At 44.7% G+C, this 26226-nt stretch overlaps 1 protein-coding gene across 1 annotated transcript in view; it reads left to right on the top strand.

The window, feature by feature from the left end:
- The window catches only part of LOC309544384 (transmembrane channel-like protein 2-B), a gene marked incomplete at both ends in the record, with an annotated part of 202500 nt that overhangs the window by 51949 nt on the left and 124325 nt on the right, over positions 1–26226 (top strand). The window contains 2 exons of the mRNA XM_082243297.1: positions 743–849; positions 3532–3630. Coding sequence (XP_082099423.1) covers positions 743–849; positions 3532–3630 — 206 coding nt within the window. The remainder of the gene's footprint in view (positions 1–742; positions 850–3531; positions 3631–26226) is intronic.

The following is a 26226-nucleotide window of genomic DNA, read 5'->3' as shown; positions in this document are numbered from 1 at the left end:
CGGCAACCAGGTGAGGAGTACAAAGACAAGTGTGTCTTGTCTACAGTCAAGCATGGTGGTGGGAGTGTCATGGTCTGGGACTGCATTAGTGCTGCTGGCACTGGAGAGCTACAGTTCATTGAGGGAACCATGAGTTCCAACCTATACTGTGACATAGTGAAGCAGAGCATGATCCCCTCACTTCAGAGATTGGGCCGCAGGGCAGTATTCCAACATAACGACCCCAAACACATCTTAAAGATGACCATTGCCTTGCTAAAGAAGCTGAGGGTCGTACTCACTTTTGTGAGATACTGGATATTTTAAATACTTTAGGTGATACTGTATAATATCTATCTATCTATCTATCTATCTATCTATCTATCTATCTATCTATCTATCTATCTATCTATCTATCTATCTATCTATCTATCTATCTATCTATCTATCTATCTATCTATCTATCTATCTATCTATCTATCTATCTATCTATCTATCTATCTATCTATCTATCTATCTATCTATCTATCTATCTATCTATCTATCTATCTATCTATCTATCTATCTATCTATTTTCGTAGTTATTTGAACTGAATGTAGCCTGCTTGTTTCCTCGTTTTAGTAGTGTTTTTTTATAACAGCCCCCATAGTTACAGGGCAGCTCATGTTTCAGGTAAGAGAAATGTATCTGATTAAATAAAATCATTTTGTTCTATTTTGGACATGAATGATAATGATAAACACAATAATGTTTGTATTTAAGGTCACTTTGGATCCTCTGTGGCATCATACTTTATATTTCTCAGATGGATGTATGGAGTTAACATAGTTCTTTTGTGCATGGTGCTTGGACTGATTATCATACCTGAGGTAAGGGAAATAAATAAGATGTACTAAAGAAAGAAATAATTTGAAAACCAAACAAATTGAAAAATTTAAAAAGCTTCTAGCAAAATATTTGCTTTGCTAAACAAGCTTTAGCATCTATATTTTTCCCTTTTAGTGTTTTCATGTTATTCTCCAAAAATCTCACTCACCTATACTTTCATATTGAGATGAAGTGTTATGAATGTCTCATGACTTTAGGTATAATCTTGTAGGCTGGGGGAAAAAAAGGGTAATATTTTTCTGCTGTGGTGCACCTTCTCTTGTGTGGGTGTGTGGCCTCCTGTGCCCTTTTTGGGTAGGGAGCTATAAATATAGGAGGGGCAGTAATTAGGGATGGAGTGGAAGTGAGGATATCAGCATAAATGCATTGTGTGGCCTGATCAGTGACTTGCGTTTGAACTACAGTATGTTTACTAAAAAGATTTGGAAAAAGGGAAGGAGGAGCACCATTGAAGAAGTTATGAGTGCTGCTTCAGACTCAAGTAGGTCCTTAAATGCTGACAGCTGCTGGTAGTGCAGGCAGTGAAGGAGCTTGTCTCAAAGAAATCAATGCTGAAGGAAAAGAAGTCCCAGGAACCGCACATCACACAAAACCCTTGTGTAATGAGTGGATTCAGCCTCAGCCTACACTCGGTCCAGGCTACACCCCCAACATGCTTTGCTCCATCCACAGGGCTTAATCATGTGGTTGAAACACACCCCCTGTGTGCCTGGGCTATCATTATATGGTCCTCAGCTGTGCATGGGGCTGAAATTAGGGTCTTGGCTTGGAACCATGGAGTTGCAAGGCCCTGCATGTGTAAATAATTGTTCCCTTACCTGGCCTTCACCTTCAGGTATAGTCTACAAGGTGTGTGTGTTATCACTCGTACCTCTGGGATATCATTTCTGAAATGGTAAGTAGCAAGTTCAAAACTATATATATAGTTAGATATGTGCAAAATAGTTGGATATAACTGCGCTAACCACTGGTGGTGGGGACTGTACAAACACCCCAGCTTGTTATACTATGATTAATTAAAAGTGCCTTATACTCATATAAATCATATAAAATCATATAAACTGTGTATTAAAAATAACACCAAAAATATAACAGCAAAAAATGTCACCGTCAATATATTAAAGTGCAAATGTTAACTGGGTCTGTGAATACCATCCATAAAGTGCATTACATGTGCTGGCTGTGAACTCATAAACGTAATACAATAACATATATTATGTGCACATTTGTATAAAATTATAATATGAAAACCAGAGACTAACACCAGTGGTTTATATGTAGTCCATAATATTGTGCTGGAAAGAAGAAAGTGCAAGGAGTGCAGTATAGTCCTTTCAGTGCAAAGTGCGGATGAAGTAGTGGTATGACCCTCCACTTCACCTCGGGTGCCAAATGGTAAGGTAGCTCACTTACCAGATCCCGTGGATTCCTGTTGGCATCCGCCAGCAAGAATCAGTCTGCGCTTGATCTCATATGCTCCAGGTTCCTGTTGGTATGTAGGGGTCCTCTGGATACGACTTGTGGCTCAAAATGTAAAAGAAAGAAGGCTCCTCATCGTGTAGAAGATTAAAAACTCCTTTATTTTAAAACTATTCACACGAACATCAAACTTAAAAAACGTTAAAAAGCCACTGCAAATCATAAACTCAAAACAGGATAAAACTGGAAAAACAACGTCTCCGCTCGTGCCCTTACAGACTTAGTTCCAGCCTCGCGGCTGCTCTCCGGGGTCTGTAGTCTGTAATTTAAACCTTTTTTCATGATTGCCCGGCCACTGCTGAGTTGCATCTAAAGCAAAGAGTGCAATGAGCTTCTGAAAAATGTCGCCACAGCAGAAAGAGAAGCCATCTATTTATTACTTAAAGGTTCTAAATGTATAAATTGTAGTCTATTGTAGTGTTCAGCGGACAGTATGCTGCCTCAGTATCTGATTTTAGCCTTCAAAATACAGTAACAGTTGAATAGTGTAATAGGGTCAGAGGGAGTGGAGCCTTTATAAAGGAATGCAATCACTAAAATGTGCAATTTCATATTTAAATTAGATCCTGGAAAGGAGTGATCACAGTGAATTCTCTGACAAGAAGGAAGAATAGGAGGAGGGGATAATAGAGAGGAGAGAGATTGGAAAGGAAAGAATTCACTACGGAAAATGAAATAATACTTTGTATTATTAACAGAAATAAAAAAGAAAATCTTTTTTTTATTTGTAATTGCAAAGAACAAAGGCTATTAAAAAATATTTAATAAAAGAGCCATGTACAGTATACACTGACCTAATTTTATACAGAATAAAACAGCTAATACCAAATTAAAAATTCTATGTATAGTATTGTATATAAAAACAGCACACTGTAGGCTCAAATCACAAAACTAGCACACCATGACAGGGATCTTTTAAAGCATTGTGTCAAACATTCTAATAACATTCCTGTCCCAAATACATTTTTTATGGTGGTGGAAAACAGCATTTATTACCATAACATTAGAACTTAGAAGAAAGTATTATTATTGTACTTTATTTATTCAGAGAATTGTTGCATGCCTAAGCATTATTTTGCACATTATATATTTTTTTAACAAGTTATATTAATGCACTAAATAAAACATATTAAAAAAAAATATTAATTGTCCTAATACTAACTATATTTTTCTTTATAACACAGATGCTAATGGGCCTTCCATATGGAAGCATTCCAAGAAAGATTGTACCAAGAGCTGAGGAGGCAACGTCAATGGACTTTGGTGTTCTTAGTGAGTTTGGGGTAAAAATACAAACCTTACTTCCTTACTTTCAATTGGATATACGCTATTATAAATTAAAGTGACAGTCCATCCAAACCTTTTTTTTTTTTCTGCTCAGTTGGATAGGTTAAGAAGTTGGTAGAATGTACAGTATGTCTTGTTTTTATTGTTGTCTGTTTTTCTGTTGGGAGATTTACTATAATTTTCTATCCCAGCGATAGTGATTATTAAACTAGGATTTTTTCCCAGTGAAAATGGTTTCCATAGGTGGGAATCCTCTTATCTGGGAAAAAGCAATGTAAAAGAATTCTGAGTTTTTTTTCCTCACTCAGATGAAAACTACAAAAAACTGTTTTGGCTAGAGTTATAACTCTATTTACTTTTTTGTTTTTAAGTACTTGCTTTTTTAACCAAAATATATAATTTACATTGGACATTAATGCTTGAATCTAGATCAGATCAGGTAATAAAGCAAACTGGCAATTAAATCTTGGCAATTAAAGCCGCATATATGATGAAAAATGCATTTAAAAAGATTATTGTAGCAAGAAAAATGTAGGCTGTGATAACTGACTTGCTTCAGAAAATGCATGCTATCATTCTTGTAACTAGTCGTTGGACCTCATTTACATGGCCACAATACACCATCACAAAGAAGCCTATTTCTGCAACCAAAATGTTTATGTACAGCTGGGCCAGCAGTTCGTGCAAATTAAGCACAGGCTCACAGATGCTGTGGCTGTATTCATGGTAGCGAAATTTTTTTTTTGCGAAAATAGCAACTTTTAACATTGGGTACATGCTTGTGTTACTGTCTTTTTTTCAATTTAAAAAGTTGCTATTTTGACTCTATTTTCCTATTGCCCAAAAAAACGAAAATAACGCCAAATATACCAAAATTATTAAAAAAAGGAACAACATAAAGTATTTTAGATTTATTTTTCTCTTTTATAGAACCTGTAAGGGTAACCCCAAAACTCACGGGTTTAAGTAATATTTTGACTGTTGAAGCCAGATTGAAAATTATATTTATTAGACAAACATGTAGGTAAACATGTTTGGAGAACAATCCAGTTACATACATTCTGTTGGCTTAAAGAGGAAGTAAACCCTCCTCTGACACTTTTCCCTATAGGTAAGCCTATATTAAGGCTTACCTATAGGTATTGTAAATATCTCCTAAACTTCCACCGTTTAGGAGATATTTACCTTACATGCAGCCAGTGACGTCACTGGCGCATGCGCTCTGAAGGAACGGCCGCTCGTGCCGTTCCTTCAGAGACCAGTGCCGTGACCATCGGCTCCCGCGCGCGTGCGCGGGAGTGACATCACCGCGGCTCCGGCCAATCAGATGGCCGGATGCCTCGATCCCGGAAGACGGGCGACTGGACATGTCGCCCATCATAGAGGTAAGCGGATGGCATGGTGGGGGCTCGTTCTAAGGTAAGTATTTCATAATGAGCTAGTATGCGATGCATACTAGCTCATTATGTGTTTCTCTTACAGGTTGCAAAAAGAAGAGAATTTTTTTTTTCAGGTTTACAACCTCTTTAATAAACATTGCTCTATCTGGCTAGGGTTTCTAATACAGTTTTATACATTCTAAATTGGATGGAACCTAGCTATCTAGTTTCTTTAAAGTCACATATGAGTCTTTGGTAACATCCTTTGATATGCGGATGGACATTTTAACATAGACGTGTCACTTCCAAATTAGTTGATTGAACAGATCTTCAAAGACTTGTTACTTCCAGTAGCCAACTGGACAGGTCTTCAAAAGCATAGATAGCAATCTAACAACAGGAGGTATAAATGGCTTTTGAAGACAACAGCTGTTATACAATATGACTTTTTAAAACATATACATCCAATATATCTGCTTAATCATAAATACATGTTTGATAAATAAAATGGCTGTTCCCTTTTCCCCATCAAACTTAATGAATAAACTTTGTGTTAAAAAAAGATTCCTTAACTTGTACTTTTCCTGTGTGTCAAGAGTGAGAACATTCTTAAGTCATATTAAAGAGTGTCAGATTTTAACCAGGGTCAATACAAATCTTAACAGCTAACCCTAACTTTGCAACTTTGAGATGTGTTAGTAAAACTGTACACATCACAACTACTTAGTGTATCCAGGTGAATTATACCCTGTTTTCTTCAGAACAGTTTGGGCTTTCATTTAGTGGCAAATGTTAAAGCTTATCTCCTGATTTTTTCTGGCCCAAAATAGTAAAAAAAAATCTCAAAAATCTTTTATTTTTTTAAATTTAGCTATAATTCCTGTCACTTGGTACCCCAAATGCGGCGTGATTTTGCCCCGATTGTCACCCGAGGAATCACAGTAAAATTGCGCAAACAGAATTGCAGGACGCCTGTCGCCCAAAAGCAGTTCTTGTTCTTTTTTTGGGCGACAGGAGTCCCGCAATTCTGATTGGACGATTTTACCGCGATTCGCCCATTATTTACAATGTGCCTGTGCACACAGACGAGTAAACAAGTGCTGAGTATTCCTCATTAAAAAAAATAGGAAAATCTGCGTTCCCAGTCAGTATTTTGCACCGGTGCAATCGAAATATGCTTATGAGCATAAATATGAATCGATTTTCCCTAGGAAGGTATTGTGCACACAAATGCATGAATGTACATATGCACGCAAATTCACGCAAAACAAACACCTAAAATTTTGGCCAAGCAGAAGCTCAAACATCAATACCATGTGCAAGAGGCCTTTTACCATAAATGATAACATCCAGTGAAATTGTGTATAATCAGCGCAAATACATCCTCAAAACTAGTGCTACACCTGATAAGTGATATACAGTATATCACAAAAGAGAGTACACCCCTCACATTTTTGTAAATATTTTATTATATCTTTTCATGTGACAACACTCATCAGCCAACGGGTGGGATTTTGAGATCAAGGACTTAATTTCTTGTCACACAACTCACGTTGTGTACGGTCTTGAATGTCCATGTGGTCTCATCTACATTGGACGCACTAAGAGAACATTAGCTATCAGAATTTCAGAACACTTAGCAAATATTAGAAAAGGATTTAAGGATCATAGCGTATCCTTACATTTCAAGCGGCATCATAATAAGGATCCAGCTCTTCTGAAATTCTGGGGTATAGAGAGAATGGATCCAGTGTAGAGGGGGTTCAAACAGAGTTCGTGAACTCTCTAAAAGAGAAACCCACTGGATCTTTCTCACTAATTCTCTGCACCCTAATGGGTTAAATATAGATCTCGATATAAACTGTTTCATAAGTACTGTAATTATTAATTTTCTTCAACACATGATGGTTATAGGGGATTATGGGTTCCCCCACCCCTCCTTTTATTCTTCATCACTTTCATTCTTCATCATGTCTGTATTTTAATCCAATTTTTTGCTTTTGTCTAGTATTTTATACATATTAATTCCTGTGATTCCCAGTGTGTGGTCCCATGCATCAATGTTTACAAATTTACAGTCCTTTATTATTGTTTTTAGGATGACCATTTTAAGTCCAATATTGATATATAGTTTTATGACTTTTAATATCATGTGATTTATTTATGTTGCTTTTTTAGAATTGCTTTTTATTAGTCATAATAGGGTATATTTTTTTCCTTTTGTTTTTATTCTTATTTATCTGCAATGTCATGCTTGGTTATGAGGCGACAGTCTCATTTACATATATGGAGTATGAGATTATACTGTATACAATTGGTGGTATCACCCAGCTTGATATTGCTATATATTTTATTTTGTGGATGAACCTCGTATGACCTGGCAGACGTGTCCCTTTTTGACAATGGAGGCATTGTTGAGCGTGAGGGGTTAACTATTTGCCGGGGAGATGGTGACGCATAATAATGTCAATAATACAACCTGTTTGTAAATAGAAGGTTCTCTTCCAGATAGGGATGTCTGCAGGCGTGCCTCTAGGTCATTAATGACAGTGATTGGGAGAGCCGCCTGTACCGCCCACTTCGGAGTCAGATATAGGATGGTGACCGTGCCGCGTGTCCACGCTCTCCGTAGAAGTCCTTGATGATGAAACGCGTAAGAGCGTGAGCACGCGGTCACCTTGGATACCAGCGTCTGACGTCACACCCGGAACTCGTTCGCTACAGGTACCGAGTGGCGAGTCAGCAGAGCCGGGAGTTATCGTAGGACCCAGGTCTTCATTCATTTTTATACATGCTGTTATTGGATTGTATCTATGTGAGTGCATATGTAACGGGGTAGGGGGTTGTTTTATTAATGAAACTCTAGCTTTACTGTATCACGCTATGAGTACCCTTCTCTGATTTACATGCCATTACATTTGAAATGGAGCTTGTGAGCTTTGGAGGTATTGGTTCTGTGGAGATTGGAGGATCTTGAACAAAGTGGTAGAGCTATTTTCCTGGAGTGGCAAGCCCATATGTGTTTCAAAGGCTCCATTAATTTAATCTTTTGGTGAGTGTCCATTACCACGGGGGATTCACGCTGGTGTGGTGAAGGTGGTCCAGTCAGATTTGATACGGCACCGTGGTGAAGAAAGAGATACAGCTTGATTAATTTATGAACTTTATATGAACTTTATAGATGTAGTCACTACGAGTGCGCATGTCATTTGCACCATCTAGCACTTCCACCACTTTGGACTGTACTTATAAGTATTCATTTATTTATAAGGTTATGCAAGCGCTGCTAGTGTAATTTTTGTTCTGTTGTATCATGAACATCATTGCACCTTTCTATATATACATTTTTTCTGAATGGCAGCTGCTACTGCACACGCTTAGTGTTTTAGGTATTCTTGCAGTCATTTATTTATTAGCGCTCGTGAGTGGGCTATACTATACCTGTATTATACCTACTCCTTTTATTGAATACACAGCCATTAATGTCTAAACCGCTGGAAACAAAAGTGAGTACACCCATAAGTTAAAATGTCCAAATTGGGCCCAATTAGCCATTTTCCCTCAACAGTGTCATGTTACTCGTTAGTGTTAAAAGGTCTCAGGTGTGAATGGGGAGCAGGTGTGTTAAATTTGGTGTTATTGCTCTCACTCTCTCATACTGGTCACTAGAAGTTCAACATGACACCTCATGGCAAAGAACTCTCTGAGGATCTGAAAAAAGAATTGTTGCTCTTTATGAAGATGGCCTAGACTATAAGGAGATTGCCAAGACCCTGAAACTGAGCTGCTGCACAGTGGCCAAGACCATACAGCGGTTTAACAGGACAGGTTCCACTCAGAACAGGCTTTGCCATGGTCGACCAACGGGGTTGAGTACACGTGCTCAGCGTCATATCCAGAGGTTGTCTTTGTGGAAAAGATGTATGAGTGCTGCCAGCATTGCTGCAGAGGTTGAAGGGGGGGGGGGGAGTCAGCCTGTCAGTGCTCAGACCATACGCCGCACACTGCATGAAATTGGTCTGCATGGCTGTTTTCCTGGAAGGATGCCTCTTCTAACGATGATGCACAAGAAAGCCTGCAAACAGTTTGCTGAAGACAAGCAGAGTAAGGACATTGATTACTGGAACCATGTCCTGTGAGCTGATGAGACCAAGATAAACTTATTTGGTTCAGATGGTGTCAAGCATTTGTGGCGGCAACCAGGTGAGAAGTACAAAGACAAATATGTCTTGCCTACAGTCAAGCATGGTGGTGTGGGAGTGTCATGGTCTGGGGCTGCATGAGTGCTGCTGGCACTTGGGAGCTACAGTTCATTGAGGGACCATGAATGCCAACATTTACTGTGACATACTGAAGCAGAGCATGATCCCTTCCCTTCAGAGACTGGGTGGCAGGGCAGTATTCCAACATGTTAACAACCCCAAATACGCCTCCAAGATGACCACTGCCTTGCTAAAGACTCTGAGGGTAAAGGTGATGGACTGACAAAGCATGTCTCCAGACCTAAACCCTACTGAGCATCTGTGGGGCATCTTCAAATGGAAGAAGGAGGAGCGCAAAGTCTCTAATATCCACCAGCTCCATGATGTCGTCATGAAGGAGTGGAAGAGGACTCCAGTGGCAAGCTTTGAAGCTCTGGTGAATTCCATGCCCAAGAGGGTTAAGGCAGTGCTGGAAAATAATGGTGGCCACACAAAATATTGACACTTTGGGCTTAATTTGGACATTTTCACTTAGGGGTGTACTTCACACTGGTTTAGACATTATTGGCTGTGTGTTGAGTTATTTTTGAGGGGACAGTGAATTTACACTGTTATACAAACTGTACACTCACTACTTTACATTGTAGCAAAGTGTCATTTCTTCAGTGTTGTTACATAAAAAGATATAATAAAATATTTACAAAAATGAGAGGGGTGTACTCACTTTTGTGAGATACTGTATAACATAAAATAGTAACTAATGGCCTAGACTAAAGGCCTACTGTGATTGCTGCCAACACTTATTAGAGCTTGTCCACCAGTGACTCTATAATCTTTAAAAATAATGATATAAATATAAAGTGCAGCGCAACCATGAATATGAATACAAATCATTAAAAACAAATCAAATCATATGTCTAATGTGCATCAGTGACAATCCAAACTGTAGATATCTGCTCCACATCTATGAAAACTCCACGTGACAGTTTGAATTAATAATCCAGTGTGTTCAGTGACCACTACCTACGAATGCCTGCTCACCTCTCAGTTATGACCAAATAACAGATTCACAATCACCTGGAATGCCTGGTATGATGTCTTTATAAGACGATGTTTGAACACTCCTGTAGGGAACACCCTTGAACCATGTTAATCCACTTCTAAGAACTCGATTATCCATGTATGACCATAAAAACAAAATGGAAAACAATAGTGCTCTCTGCTAAAATGAATTTATTAAAAACTAAACCCAGGAATTAGGAACACTCACATAAAAATGTGAATATAAACCATACAGTATCATCAGCTCACTGTGCTGATACAAGAGTACAAAACATCCTGAAAAATGGCCCCTCCCACCTGAAAGCATTATGCTCCCGTATGGGGCTTCTTCAGCATGGGATGAGTTTTAGCAGAGAGCACTACGGTTTTCCATTTTGTTTTTATGGTCCTATATGGATGATCGAGTTCTCAAAAGTAAATCAACGTGGTTCAAGAGTATTCCCTACAGGAGTGTTCCAACATTGTCTTATAAAGACATCATACTAGGCATACCAGGCGATTTTGACTCTGTTATGGGGTCATAACTGGGAGGTGGGCATGCATTCTATCCATAGGTGGTGGTCACTGAACACACTGGATTATTAATTTGTATTGTCACGTGGAGATTTCATAGAGGTGGAGCAGATATCTACAGTTTGAACTGTTTTTTGTCACTGATGCACTTTGGACTTTGATTTGTTTTTAATGATTTATATTCATATTCATGGTTGAGCTGCACTTTATATTTAGATCATTATAAACAATAACATGGTATTAGCTTTTTTTTCCCGGAGCATATAATGAATTTGGCAATTCTTAAGAATTGCTTAAATCAGGGCTCAAAATTTAAAGTCCTGAGCTACTAGCCAGGCCTTAAGGGTTACTCGCCACCAGTTGCCCCACCCAACTCCTACCCTGCCCCGCCCATAATTCCGCCCCTAAACACACCCTCATAAATTATCTCATAAAATTACACTGTTAAATGTTTTTGCATTAATGCAGAAGTTACAAAAATAAATATTAATAACAACGTTTTCAGTGCCCATCAGTGCAGCCTAATCAGTGCCCATCAAGGGTCTGGAACCCCCAAATCACCATCCTAGTACCCCCCCCCCCAAATTTCACCTCCTAGAACAAATCCTACCCATCAAATCCTCCCCCCCATCAAAATCTTCCCCCTAGCACAAAAAAACCCCATTATTCCTACTGGCACAACCCCCCCCCCCCAATACCCCCTTTTTAACAGCCCCAAGACTTCCTGTTCTGGAAGATGATTACTTCTAGGTGGGATCAATATGGGAGGGGGGTTGTGCTAAGGGGGGGGGGACTGTGCTGAGATGGGGGGGTTGTGCTAGGAGGGGGGGGGACTGTGCTGAGATGGTGGGATTGTGCTAGGAGGGGGGGCTGTGCTGAGATGGGGGGATTGTGCTGAGATGGGGAGTTGTGCTAGGAGGGGAAGGGACTGTGCTGAGATGGGGGGGTTGTGCTAGGAGGGGGGGGATTGTGCTGAGATGGGGGGGACCGTGCTGAGATAAGGGGGTTTTGCTAGGAGGGGGGATTGTGCTGAGATGGGGGGGTTGTGCTAGGAGGGGAGGGACTGTGCTGAGATGGGGGATTGTGCTAGGAGGGGGGGGCTGTGCTGAAATGGGGGGGCTGTGCTGAGATGGGGGGATTGTGCTGAGATGGGGGGTTGTGCTAGGAGGGGGAGGGACTGTGCTGAGATGGGGGGGTTGTGCTAGGAGGGGGGGTTGTGCTGAGATGGGGGACTGTGCTGAGATAAGGGGGTTTTGCTAGGAGGGGGGATTGTGCTGAGATGGGGGGTTGTGCTAGGAGGGGGGGTTGTGCTGAGATAGGGGGGTTTTGCTAGGAGGGGGGATTGTGCTGAGATGGGGGGGTTTGCTAGGAGGGGGGATTGTGCTGAGATGGGGGGTTGTGCTAGGAGGGGGGATTGTGCTGAGATGGGGGGGTTTTGCTAGGAGGGGGGATTGTGCTGAGATGGGGGGGGGGGTTTTGCTAGGAGGGGGGATTGTGCTGAGATGGGGGGGTTGTGCTAGGAGGGGGGATTGTGCTGAGATGGGGGGGGGGGTTTGCTAGGAGGGGGGATTGTGCTGAGATGGGGGGGGGGTTGTGCTAGGAGGGGGATTGTGCTGTGATGGGGGGGGGTTTTGCTAGGAGGGGGGGATTGTGCTGAGATGGGGGGGTTGTGCTAGGAGGGGGGGTTGTGCTAGGAGGGAGGGGGGATTGTGCTAAGAGGGGGGGACTGTGCTGAGATGGGGGGTTGAACTAGGAGGGGGGGACTGTGCTGAGATGGGGGGTTGAACTAGGAGGGGGGGGTTGTGCTGAGATGGGAGGGATTGTGCTAGGAGGGTGGGGGGATTGTGCTGAGATGGGAATTTGGGAAGTGACAGGATAAGCTTTGTACCCCAGTCAGTGTAGTTCTCCCTTTCCTCCAGCATGCAGACCTCAGATACAGCGCGGCACATCGCTGTGATCCTCTTCTTCATATGTGAGAGCAGAGGAGGAGCGGAGGAGAAGCCGATTCCTATTCCTATTGCTTTGCACGGACAGCTGGTGGAAGAGATGCGGCTGCAGAAGCAGAAGGGGAAGAAGATTGCGGCTCAGGAATGATACTGGATGTCAGATGGGACTATACAGAGTTTGTTACCCGCCCCCTTTCCACATTGCTTACTTTGACTCGGAGGAGAGGGGATAACAAACTCTGTATAGTTCGGATCTGACATGCAGTGTCCTTCCTGAGCCGCAATCTTCTTCCCCTTCTGCAGCCGCATCTCTCCCGAGCTGTCCGTGCAAAGCATTAGGAACTAATTGTCTTCTCCTCCGCTCCACCTCCACTCTGACTCTTTAAGGGGAGAAGTACCGATCTGACAGGAGTGTGTGAAGCCCGGCGAGAAGACAGAGAGAGCGCATCCTGCTCTCTCCTGTCACAAACACTCCTGGCAGCGCCCCTCCACCTCCCATGACACAGACGCCCAGGGCAGCCATCCTTCCATCCATCCCACCCTCCCTTGTACCGGCTCTGGGTGAGATGATCGGCTTACCCCCTCCATCAGTCCTGCTGGCCGGATAATGTCAGCGGCGGATCATCCCGCTCAGGTTTAATTGTAATTGCCGCTCGCCGACATACACAGTCCCGCCTCCTAGCCCGGCTTCTTTGATAGACAGAACACGTCCTGGTTGGCCGGGTGTTCTGTCTGTCAAAGAAGCCGGGCTAGGAGACGGAACTGTGTGTCGGCGAGTGGGCGGCAATTACAATTAAAGCTGAGCGGGATGATCCGCCGCTGACATTATCCAATCGTTCGGCGGCTTTCCTCTCCTCTCTTCCCCTGACAGTAGCTCGCCTGACATAATTTTCCACTCGCAAAATGCGAGTAGGCGAGTGGAAAATTTGAGGGCTGGCTTAAATAATGCATTAAATCTTAACTAAACCCATTCTATTTTAGTCCACTAAAATGAACTGGAGATTTAAGTCAATTAAAATACGACCAAAACTAAAACAATTAAGATTAGGGTTGAGCGGACACCTAGATGTCCGTGTTCGACGGGTTCGGCCGAACTTTAAAAAAAAGTCCGGGTCCGTGTCCCGGACTTTTACCGAACTTTTCCCGGACACCGAACCCCATTGAAGTCAATGGGGACCCGAACTTTAAGGCACTAAAATGGCTCTAAAACACCAATGGAAAGGGCTAGAGTGCTGCAAATGGCAGCAAAACGTAGTTAAGAGCATGGCAAGTGCTCTGCAAACAAATGTGGATAGGGAAATAACTTAAAACAACAAAAAAAAAAACAGAAAAATAAAACAATGTTCTTCATCTCTGAAGGACGAGGCCCATATGGAGTAGGAGGGAGGTTGAGGTGGTGGTGGATGTGGCGGTGTCATAGGCGTGCGCACAGGGTGTGCCTGGTGTACCTGGGCACACCCTAATCACCTAGGGCACATAGCATTATCGCTCTGTTTGCCAGTGAGGAGATGGGAAAGATCTCCCTCGCACCTGCTCTGCTCTATTTCTCTTTGCCAGCAGGGAGAGTAATGTATCGGGGCCATGTACATGTAGGCAAACACATGCATGTGTATTTCAACTTTGGGGTGCACACCCTAATGCAATAGGCTGCGCACACCTATGGGCGGTGTAGGTGGAAGCGGCGGTGGAGGAGGACCAGGGCCGGATTAAGAGCATCATGGTCTTGGTGCTGAGGATTTTGAAGGGCCTTAAGGGCCGTGCCTTGGCATGCACCCAGAGGAGGAAGGGTGCAGCCATGCATGCCTAATTCAACATGGGATGCTGTCTCTGAAGCCCATAAACACATCCATGCATCGGCAACTGTCCCTCCTTGTCCGGCCTTCGCGCTGTGTGGGGAGGTTCTGAGGGTGCTGCCTGGGGAAGCGAGCATAGAAGCCAGACTTCTGTGTTTACAAGTGACAGAAGAGCGGTCACAGTGAATATGGCCAACCCGGGGCCTATATAAAAGGTAGGGGCCTGCATGGAGCTGCAGCTCCAATAGCCCCTACGTTAATCTGGCCCTGAGGAGGAGGACGAGGTAGCCAACACTGCTTCTTTTCACAAATTTTAAATGAGGGTACACCCCAAAAGAGTGAGAAAGAGCAAAAATGGAACAATGGCTGGGTAAGGTCGGTATCCATTGCTATTCTGCACAAGGTACGGAAAAGTCCCGTGGGATCCATGCCTGGTTCATTTTAATGAACGTGAGCTTGTCCACATTGTCTCTGGACAGGCGGCTGCGCTTGTCTGTTATAACACCCCCAGCCGTGCTAAATACCCGTTCAGATAATACACTGGCTGCAGGGCACGCCAGCACCTCCAAGGCGTAAAGGGCAAGCTCAGGCCATGTGCCCAATTTGGAGACCCAGAAGTTGAAGGGGGCAGACCCCTCATTCACTACATGTAGGCTTGTGCACACATACTGCTCCACCATGTTGGTAAAATGCTGCCTCCTGCTAAGACGTTCCATCTGAGCTGCTGGTGCTGCTGTTTGTTGTGGCGTGCTGACAAAGCTTTTCCACATTTCGGCCATGCTAACCCTGCCTTCTGAGGTGCTGGCGGTGCCCTGGTTGAGTTGGCGACCTCCTCCTCCTCTGCCTTGTGCTTCCACTGTGGCCCCGCTGTCAGATGGGAATGCCAGCAGCATCGCGTCTACCAGCGTGCGCTTGTACTCGCGCATCTTGCGATCGCGCTCCAGTGAGTGAATTAAGGACGGTACGTTGTCCTTGTAACGGGGATCCAGCAGCGTGGCCACCCAGTAATCAGCACAAGTTAGAATGTGGGCAACTCGGCGGTCGTTGTGGAGACACTGCAGCATGTAATCGCTCATGTGTGCCAGGCTGCCCAGAGGCGACGAAAGGCTGTCCTCTGTGGGAGGTGTATCGTCCGTGTCCTCTGTATCCCCCCAGCCACGCACCAGTGATGGCCATGAGCTGGCCTGGGTGCCACCCTGCTGTGAACATGGTTCCATCTCCTCCTCCAGCTCCTCCTCCTCCTCATCCTCCTCATCCTCCAGAACTGTGCCCCTGCTGGACAATTGTGTCCCTGGCGTTTGTGTGTGCAGGAACCCACCCTTGGAGCCCCTTGCGAATGACTGCCCTGAAAGCCTTTGAAATGTTACCTCTTCATCCTCCTCCTCCTCCTCATCCTGTGCCACATCCTCTTCCATCATCGCCCGAATTGTTTTTTCAAGGAGGCATAGAAGTGGGATAGTTAAGCTGAGAACGGCGTCATTGCCACTGGCCATGTTGGTGGAGTACTCAAAACAGCGCAACAAGGCACACAGGTCTCGCATGGAGGCCCAGTTATTGGTGGTGAAGTGGTGCTGTTCCGCAGAGCGACTCACGCGTGCGTGCTGCAGCTGAAACTCCACTATGGCCTGCTGCTGCTCGCACAGTCTTTGCAGCATGTGCAAGGTGGAGTTCCACCTTGTGGGCACGTCACATATGAGGCGGTGAGCGGGAAGGCCGAAGTTACGCTGCAGCCCTGCCAGGCGAGCAGCAGCAGGGTGAGAACGCCGAAAGTGCGCACAGACGGCCCGCACTTTCTGCAGCAGCTCTGACATATCGGGGTAGTTTTTAAGGAACCTCGCACACCACCAGGCCGGGCTTGAGGCTCGCTGGCAGCAACCACTCATTTGTCTGCTGTTCCATGCTCCTCCACAACTCCTGCGCGGTGTGTGGTTTGTCCCCCAAACAGGCAAGTTGTAAAACTGCCTGCTGTCGTTTAGCCCTGGCCGTGCTGAAGTTGGTGGTGAAGGTATTACGCTGTCCGGATGAGGAGGCGGTAGAGGATGAGGTAGCAGAGTAGGATGAGTTAGGAACAGGAGGCAAACTGAAGCGTCCTGCAATCCTCGGTGGTGGAAGGACATGTGCCAAATTGCTATCCGCCTCAGGCCCATCCGCCACTGCATTTACCCAGTGTGCCGTGAGGGAGATATAACGCCCCTGACCGTGCTTACTGGTCCACGTATCGGTAGTTAGGTGGACCTTGGCACAGATGGCGTTGCGCAGTGCACACCTGATTTTTTCCCCCACTTGGTTGTGCAGGGAAGGGATGGCTTGCCTGGAAAAGTAGTGGCGGCTGGGCACGACGTACTGTGGGACAGCCACCGACATAAGCTTTTTAAAACTGGGCGTCTCCACCAGACGGAATGACAGCATTTCAAAGGCCAATAATTGTGAAATGCTGGCATTCAGGGCCAGGGATCGCGGGTGGGTAGGGGGGTACTTCCTCTTCCTCTCAAGTGTTTGGGAGATGGAAAGCTGAACGCTTCCATGGGACATTGTGGAGATGGTTGTTGGTGACCCAGGTGGTGGTGTTGCTGACAGATCGTCTGTTTGCGGGGTGGCAGGTGCCGGTATGACTACAGAGGTGGCTGGAGCGGCCGAGACTGCAGCAGAAGAGGAAGCAGGATGAGCCAGAGACGTTTCTTGGTTTTGAAGGTGTGTACTCCACTGCAGCTCGTGCTTTGCACTTAGATGCCTGATCATGCAGGTTGTGCTCAGGTTGAGAAGGTTTATGCCTCGCTTCAGGCTCTGATTGCACAGGGTGCAAACCACTCGTGTCCTGTCATCAGCACATTTTCTAAAGAACTTCCACGCTAGAGAACTCTTTTGAGCTGACTTTGGTGCGCTCGTTCCCTTGCTGCGTTGGACAGTAGCAGGCGTAGTGTCTAGGGCACGGCCGCTCCGCTTCTGCACCCTGCTCCCTCTTATGCTGTGCTGGTGGCTCTGTGCGACCACCGCCTCTTCCTCCAAACTACTCAGGTCACCTGCATGACCTTCATTCCATGTGGGGTCGAGGACCTCATCGTCCTCCACATCATCTTCCACCCAGTCTTCACCCCTGCCCTCCCTGTCGGTCTTCACAATGCTGAACGCCGCAGCAGTTGGCACCTGCGTTTCGTCATCATCGGAGACGTGCTGTGATGGTCCTTCCATGTACTCATCTTGAGAAATAAGTGGTTGGGCATCGCTGCACTCAATCTCTTCCACTTCTGGGGCAGGGCTAGGTGGATGGCCCTGGGAAACCCTGCTGACAGAGTCCTCAAAAAGAATAAGAGACTGCTCTATGGCTTGGGTCTCAGACTGCTTGCCTGATTTGCAAGGGGGTGAGGTGAAAGACGGTTGGACATCGGCTGCAGGTGCCAACTCTGACCTTTCTGCAGTAGACTGGGTGGGGGACAATGTGAAGGAACTGGAGGCACTGTCAGCAGCAAACCAATCTACTATCGCCTCCACTTGTTCTGGCCTCATCACTTCTAGAGGCGTATGATGCCCTACCAAATACTGATGCAGGTTCTGTCGCCTACTCACACTTGAGGAAGGTGTTTCACTTGTGCGTGTAGCTGGCACAGATCGACCACGTCCTCTCCTTGCAACAGGAGCTCTAGCAGCAGCACCACCACGACCCAGGCCACGGCCCCTATTTGACGCTCTCCTCATATTTCTGAAATTTAAGATCTTGCTCTAGAAAGGTCTTTATTGAATAGCGGAACAAAAGAACAACAGTATCGCACGGGTGTAACTCACAGTCAAATATGCAAACTATGCCGCAATTTAATGTTTTTTACACCAAAAGGGTGTGTATTGAATAGCGGAATAGGATAAAAAACTGTGTATCTCACACGTACAAACACAGACTAGGCCCGATTAAATTTTTTCCTACCCTAAAGGGAGGATGAGGAAGAGGAGTATGGAACAGGCAGCACCCTCAAATCTTCAGAAGTATGAGATGAACCCCAAAAACTTGGAAAGGTGGATCTCACACGTACCGACACAGACTATTCCGCAATTTAATTGAGCCACAAAGGTTTTTATTGAATAGCGGAATAGGAAATATGATAAAAAAAAAGTGTATGTTTTTCACACGTACAGAAGCACACTAGGCCCCAATTACTATTGTTTGTACACCTAAAAGGATGGATGAGGAGGAGGAGGAGGAGGAGGAGTATAGAACAGGCAGCACCTTCAAAGCTTCAGAAGTATGAGATGAACCCCAAAAACTTGGAAAGGTGGATCTCACACGTACCGACACAGACTATTCCGCAATTTAATTGAGCCCCAAAGGTTTTTATTGAATAGCGGAATAGGAAATATGATCAAAAAAAAGTGTATGTTTTTCACACGTACAGAAGCACACTAGGCCCCAATTACTATTGTTTGTACACCTAAAAGGATGGATGAGGAGGAGGAGGAGGAGTATAGAACAGGCAGCACCCTCAAAGCTTCAGAAGTATGAGATTGTGTTCACTGTACCCCACAAAGATTGTGTTCACTGTACCCCACAAAGATTGTGTTCACTGTACCCCACAAAGGTTTTGTTCACTGCACCCCACAAAGATTGTGTTCACTGTACCCCACAAAGGTTTTGTTCACTGCACCCCACAAAGATTGTGTTCACTGTACCCCACAAAGATTGTGTTCACTGCACCCCAAAAGGATTGTCTTCTCTGCACCCCACAAAGATTGTGTTCACTGTACCCCACAAAGGTTGTGTTCACTGCACCCCACAAAGATTGTGTTCACTGCACCCCACAAAGATTGTGTTCACTGTACCCCACAAAGGTTTTGTTCACTGCACCCCACAAAGGTTTTGTTCACTGCACCCCACAAAGATTGTGTTCACTGTACCCCACAAAGATTGTGTTCACTGCACTCCAAAAGGATTGTCTTCACTGCACCCCACAAAGATTGTGTTCACTGTACCCCACAAAGGTTTTGTTCACTGCACCCCACAAAGATTGTGTTCACTGTACCCCCCAAAGATTTTGTTCACTGCACCCCACAAGGATTGTCTTCACTGCACCCCACAAGGATTGTCTTCACTGCACCCCACAAAGATTGTGTTCACTGTACCCCACAAAGATTGTGTTCACTGCACTCCAAAAGGATTGTCTTCACTGCACCCCACAAAGATTGTGTTCACTGCACCCCACAAAGATTGTGTTCACTGCACCCCACAAAGATTGTGTTCACTGTACCCCCCAAAGATTTTGTTCACTGCACCCCACAAGGATTGTCTTCACTGCACCCCACAAGGATTGTCTTCACTGCACCCCACAGGGATTGTCTTCACTGCACCCAACAAAGATTGTGTTCACTGTACCCCACAAAGATTTTGTTCACTGCACCCCACAAAGATTGTGTTCACTGTACCCCACAAAGGTTTTGTTCACTGCACTCCAAAAGGATTGTCTTCACTGCACCCCACAAAGATTGTGTTCACTGTACCCCACAAAGGTTTTGTTCACTGCACCCCACAAAGATTGTGTTCACTGTACCCCACAAAGGTTTTGTTCACTGCACCCCACAAAGATTGTGTTCACTGTACCCCACAAAGATTGTGTTCACTGTACCCCACAAAGGTTTTGTTCACTGCACCCCACAAAGATTGTGTTCACTGTACCCCACAAAGGTTGTGTTCACTGCACCCCACAAAGGTTTTGTTCACTGCACCCCACAAAGATTGTGTTCACTGCACCCCACAAAGATTGTGTTCACTGTACCCCACAAAGGTTTTGTTCACTGCACCCCACAAAGATTGTGTTCACTGTACCCCACAAAGATTGTGTTCACTGCACTCCAAAAGGATTGTCTTCACTGCACCCCACAAAGATTGTGTTCACTGTACCCCACAAAGGTTTTGTTCACTGCACCCCACAAAGATTGTGTTCACTGTACCCCACAAAGGTTTTGTTCACTGCACCCCACAAAGATTGTGTTCACTGTACCCCCCAAAGATTTTGTTCACTGCACCCCACAAGGATTGTCTTCACTGCACCCCACAAGGATTGTCTTCACTGAACCCCACAAAGATTGTGTTCACTGTACCCCACAAAGATTTTGTTCACTGCACCCCACAAAGATTGTGTTCACTGTACCCCACAAAGGTTTTGTTCACTGCACCCCACAAAGGTTTTGTTCACTGCACCCCACAAAGATTGTGTTCACTGTACCCCACAAAGATTGTGTTCACTGCACTCCAAAAGGATTGTCTTCACTGCACCCCACAAAGATTGTGTTCACTGTACCCCACAAAGGTTTTGTTCACTGCACCCCACAAAGATTGTGTTCACTGTACCCCCCAAAGATTTTGTTCACTGCACCCCACAAGGATTGTCTTCACTGCACCCAACAAGGATTGTCTTCACTGCACCCCACAAAGATTGTGTTCAATGTACACCACAAAGATTGTGTTCACTGAACTACAAAAGGATTGTCTTCACTGCACCCCACAAAGATTGTGTTCACTGCACCCCACAAAGATTGTGTTCACTCACCCCACAAAGATTGTGTTCACTGTACCCCCCCAAAGATTTTGTTCACTGCACCCCACAAGGATTGTCTTCACTGCACCCCACAAGGATTGTCTTCACTGCACCCCACAGGGATTGTCTTCACTGCACCCAACAAAGATTGTGTTCACTGTACCCCACAAAGATTTTGTTCACTGCACCCCACAAAGATTGTGTTCACTGTACCCCACAAAGATTTTGTTCACTGCACTCCAAAAGGATTGTCTTCACTGCACCCCACAAAGATTGTGTTCACTGTACCCCACAAAGGTTTTGTTCACTGCACCCCACAAAGATTGTGTTCACTGTACCCCACAAAGGTTTTGTTCACTGCACCCCACAAAGATTGTGTTCACTGTACCCCACAAAGATTGTGTTCACTGTACCCCACAAAGGTTTTGTTCACTGCACCCCACAAAGATTGTGTTCACTGTACCCCACAAAGGTTGTGTTCACTGCACCCCACAAAGGTTTTGTTCACTGCACCCCACAAAGATTGTGTTCACTGCACCCCACAAAGATTGTGTTTACTGTACCCCACAAAGGTTTTGTTCACTGCACCCCACAAAGATTGTGTTCACTGTACCCCACAAAGATTGTGTTCACTGCACTCCAAAAGGATTGTCTTCACTGCACCCCACAAAGATTGTGTTCACTGTACCCCACAAAGGTTTTGTTCACTGCACCCCACAAAGATTGTGTTCACTGTACCCCACAAAGGTTTTGTTCACTGCACCCCACAAAGATTGTGTTCACTGTACCCCCCAAAGATTTTGTTCACTGCACCCCACAAGGATTGTCTTCACTGCACCCCACAAGGATTGTCTTCACTGCACCCCACAAAGATTGTGTTCACTGTACCCCACAAAGATTTTGTTCACTGCACCCCACAAAGATTGTGTTCACTGTACCCTACAAAGATTTTGTTCACTGCACTCCAAAAGGATTGTCTTCACTGCACCCCACAAAGATTGTGTTCACTGTACCCCACAAAGGTTTTGTTCACTGCACCCCACAAAGATTGTGTTCACTGTACCCCACAAAGGTTTTGTTCACTGCACCCCACAAAGATTGTGTTCACTGTACCCCACAAAGGTTTTGTTCACTGCACCCCACAAAGATTGTGTTCACTGTACCCCACAAAGGTTGTGTTCACTGCACCCCACAAAGGTTTTGTTCACTGCACCCCACAAAGATTGTGTTCACTGCACCCCACAAAGATTGTGTTCACTGTACCCCACAAAGGTTTTGTTCACTGCACCCCACAAAGATTGTGTTCACTGTACCCCACAAAGATTGTGTTCACTGCACTCCAAAAGGATTGTCTTCACTGCACCCCACAAAGATTGTGTTCACTGTACCCCACAAAGGTTTTGTTCACTGCACCCCACAAAGATTGTGTTCACTGTACCCCACAAAGGTTTTGTTCACTGCACCCCACAAAGATTGTGTTCACTGTACCCCCCAAAGATTTTGTTCACTGCACCCCACAAGGATTGTCTTCACTGCACCCCACAAGGATTGTCTTCACTGCACCCCACAAAGATTGTGTTCACTGCACCCCACAAAGGTTTTGTTCACTGCACCCCACAAAGATTGTGATCACTGTACCCCCCCAAAGATTTTGTTCACTGCACCCCACAAGGATTGTCTTCTCTGCACCCCACAAAGATTGTGTTCACTGTACCCCCCAAAGATTTTGTTCACTGCACCCCACAAGGATTGTCTTCACTGCACCCCACAAGGATTTTCTTCACTGCACCCCACAAAGATTGTGTTCACTGTACCCCCACAAAGGTTTTGTTCACTGCACCCCACAAAGATTTTGTTCACTGCACTCCAAAAGGATTGTGTTCACTGCACCCCAAAAAGATTGTGTTCACTGCAGCCCACACACAGAAAAATGGATGTGGATCACTGACACCTGCCTATCTCCTATCCCACACCACACAGCAATATCGATTGTAGTTTGTAGAACACACTTTCCCTAAAATTCAGCAGACTCTGTCCCTAACAGGATTGAGAAGAGATCGTAGATCAGGAGAACTAAGTGCAGACCCCACCCCACACAGCAATATCGATTGTAGTTTGTAGAACACACTGACCCTATAATTCAGCAGACTCTATGCCTAAAATGCCTACAACTCGCCCTGCCTAAACACTCCGACCTGTCCCTCAATTCTATCCGGACACAAATGGTTTTTTCCTGCCTATCTTTCCCTAATCAGCAGCCAGCACGTTGATGTGTGCTCTGTCCCTGATCTAAGCAGCATAATGACGCCGCTGCGGCTGCCTCGAACTTATAAAGACTTGGTCACATGCTTCAGACGGCCAATCACAGCTACTGAGACATTTGCAGGCATGGCTGGGATGGCTTAAGGCACACCAGTTAAACGATTGTTGATTGGCTGTTGAAAGCCCGCCATGAAAAGAGCGCCAAAGCATGCAAAACCCGGAAATAAAACGACCGAACACGGATTTTTACCCGAATATACAGTAAAGTGTCCGTGTTCGTGTTCGGGTAACAAAAATCCAATTATTCGGTACGAACACGAATAATACAGTCCGTGTTCGCTCAACACTAATTAAGATGACTAAAATACAACTAAAACTAAAATTGTATTTTAGTCAAAAGACTATGATTAAAACTAAATCAAAATTTAATGCCAAAATTAACACAGATACAATGTATTGGTATTTTACATGTAGTATTTACTAGGTGTTTTCATTTTACAGGGAGTTTTAAAGTACTCACCCCTTTTCTATGGTTACTATAACAGTGAAAGAACTATTGGACTTCTACAATTTAGACTTCCCTTGGCCTATTTTTTATGTGGCGTTGGTGTGTTTGGATACAGCTTAAATATATAAAAAAAAAAACCTACAAAGTAAAAAAGTGAAGAGAGTTGAAAAATAAGTTACCAAATAAGTTCCTGCTTGATCCAAGGGATCCCGAGCCGACATCTAGAGTATCCACCAACGCCATGTAAGCTGCCACGAAAGTGCGGGGAAGGCCGCAGCATGAGGTCGGGTATGGCTTTCTCCTCGCTTTCTCCTCGCTCAGGCGCTCAGGCAGCGGGATGGGATAGTCACCGCACTGGCGTGCAGCTTCCGCATTGTATGCAACATTGTATGCAACATACCAAGCGCTGAAAAACATGGCGCCAATGCGCATCAAGGATCACACCCCCTGTTTTTATATATATATTTAGGTGGAAGACACCTGTGTCCCCCCCAGTGATCTGCACCACCATCCCATACACTATTATCCTGTTGGTTGACAAATTATTGTACCCATATATGCTACACAACAGTGCTGACAACACCTATTCATTTTTTTTATCTTTTACGAATAGCCTTTGGCTTTGCCTTGTCACGGCTGGTTCTCTGTCCCCGGGAGTCGCAATGCGCCCATGCCCCGCCTCTCCCGTCGCCATGCTCTGCCATACCGGCCCACGGGGGGCGGGGCCTTGATGCGCATTGGCGCCATGTTTTCCCGCACTTGGTATGTTGCTTCCCCATATAATGCGGACGCTGCACGCCAGTGCGGTGACTATCCCATCCCGCTGCCTGAGCGAGGAGACCGCCGGGAGGAGGAGGAGTATAGAACAGGCAGCACCCTCAAAGCTTCAGAAGTAGGAGATGAACCCCAAAAACTTGGAAAGGTGGATCTCACACGTACCGACACAGACTATTCCGCAATTTAATTGAGCCCCAAAGGTTTTTATTGAATAGCGGAATAGGAAATATGATCAAAAAAAAGTGTATGTTTTTCACACGTACAGAAGCACACTAGGCCCCAATTACTATTGTTTGTACACCTAAAAGGATGGATGAGGAGGAGGAGGAGTATAGAACAGGCAGCACCCTCAAAGCTTCAGAAGTAGGAGATGAACCCCAAAAACTTGGAAAGGTGGATCTCACACGTACAGACACAGACTATTCCGCAATTTAATTGAGCCCCAAAGGTTTTTATTGAATAGCGGAATAGGAAATATGATCAAAAAAAAGTGTATGTTTTTCACACGTACAGAAGCACACTAGGCCCCAATTACTATTGTTTGTACACCTAAAAGGATGGATGAGGAGGAGGAGGAGGAGGAGTATAGAACAGGCAGCACCCTCAAAGCTTCAGAAGTATGAGATGAACCCCAAAAACTTGGAAAGGTGGATCTCACACGTACCGACACAGACTATTCCGCAATTTAATTGAGCCCCAAAGGTTTTTATTGAATAGCGGAATAGGAAATATGATCAAAAAAAAGTGTATGTTTTTCACACGTACAGAAGCACACTAGGCCCCAATTACTATTGTTTGTACACCTAAAAGGATGGATGAGGAGGAGGAGGAGGAGGAGTATAGAACAGGCAGCACCCTCAAAGCTTCAGAAGTATGAGATGAACCCCAAAAACTTGGAAAGGTGGATCTCACACGTACCGACACAGACTATTCCGCAATTTAATTGAGCCCCAAAGGTTTTTATTGAATAGCGGAATAGGAAATATGATCAAAAAAAAGTGTATGTTTTTCACACGTACAGAAGCACACTAGGCCCCAATTACTATTGTTTGTACACCTAAAAGGATGGATGAGGAGGAGGAGGAGGAGGAGTATAGAACAGGCAGCACCCTCAAAGCTTCAGAAGTAGGAGATGAACCCCAAAAACTTGGAAAGGTGGATCTCACACGTACCGACACAGACTATTCCGCAATTTAATTGAGCCCCAAAGGTTTTTATTGAATAGCGGAATAGGAAATATGATCAAAAAAAAGTGTATGTTTTTCACACGTACAGAAGCACACTAGGCCCCAATTACTATTGTTTGTACACCTAAAAGGATGGATGAGGAAGAGGAGGAGGAGGAGTATAGAACAGGCAGCACCCTCAAAGCTTCAGAAGTATGAGATGAACCCCAAAAACTTGGAAAGGTGGATCTCACACGTACCGACACAGACTATTCCGCAATTTAATTGAGCCCCAAAGGTTTTTATTGAATAACGGAATAGGAAATATGATCAAAAAAAGTGTATGTTTTTCACACGTACAGAAGCACACTAGGCCCCAATTACTATTGTTTGTACACCTAAAAGGATGGATGAGGAAGAGGAGGAGGAGGAGTATAGAACAGGCAGCACCCTCAAAGCTTCAGAA

The sequence above is a fragment of the Pelophylax lessonae genome, assembly GCF_965119305.1.
Source record: "Pelophylax lessonae genome assembly, chromosome: 1".
Lineage (NCBI taxonomy): Eukaryota > Metazoa > Chordata > Amphibia > Anura > Ranidae > Pelophylax > Pelophylax lessonae.
The sequence above is the reverse complement of the archived record's forward strand: the minus strand, read 5'-3'. Positions and strand labels throughout refer to the sequence as shown.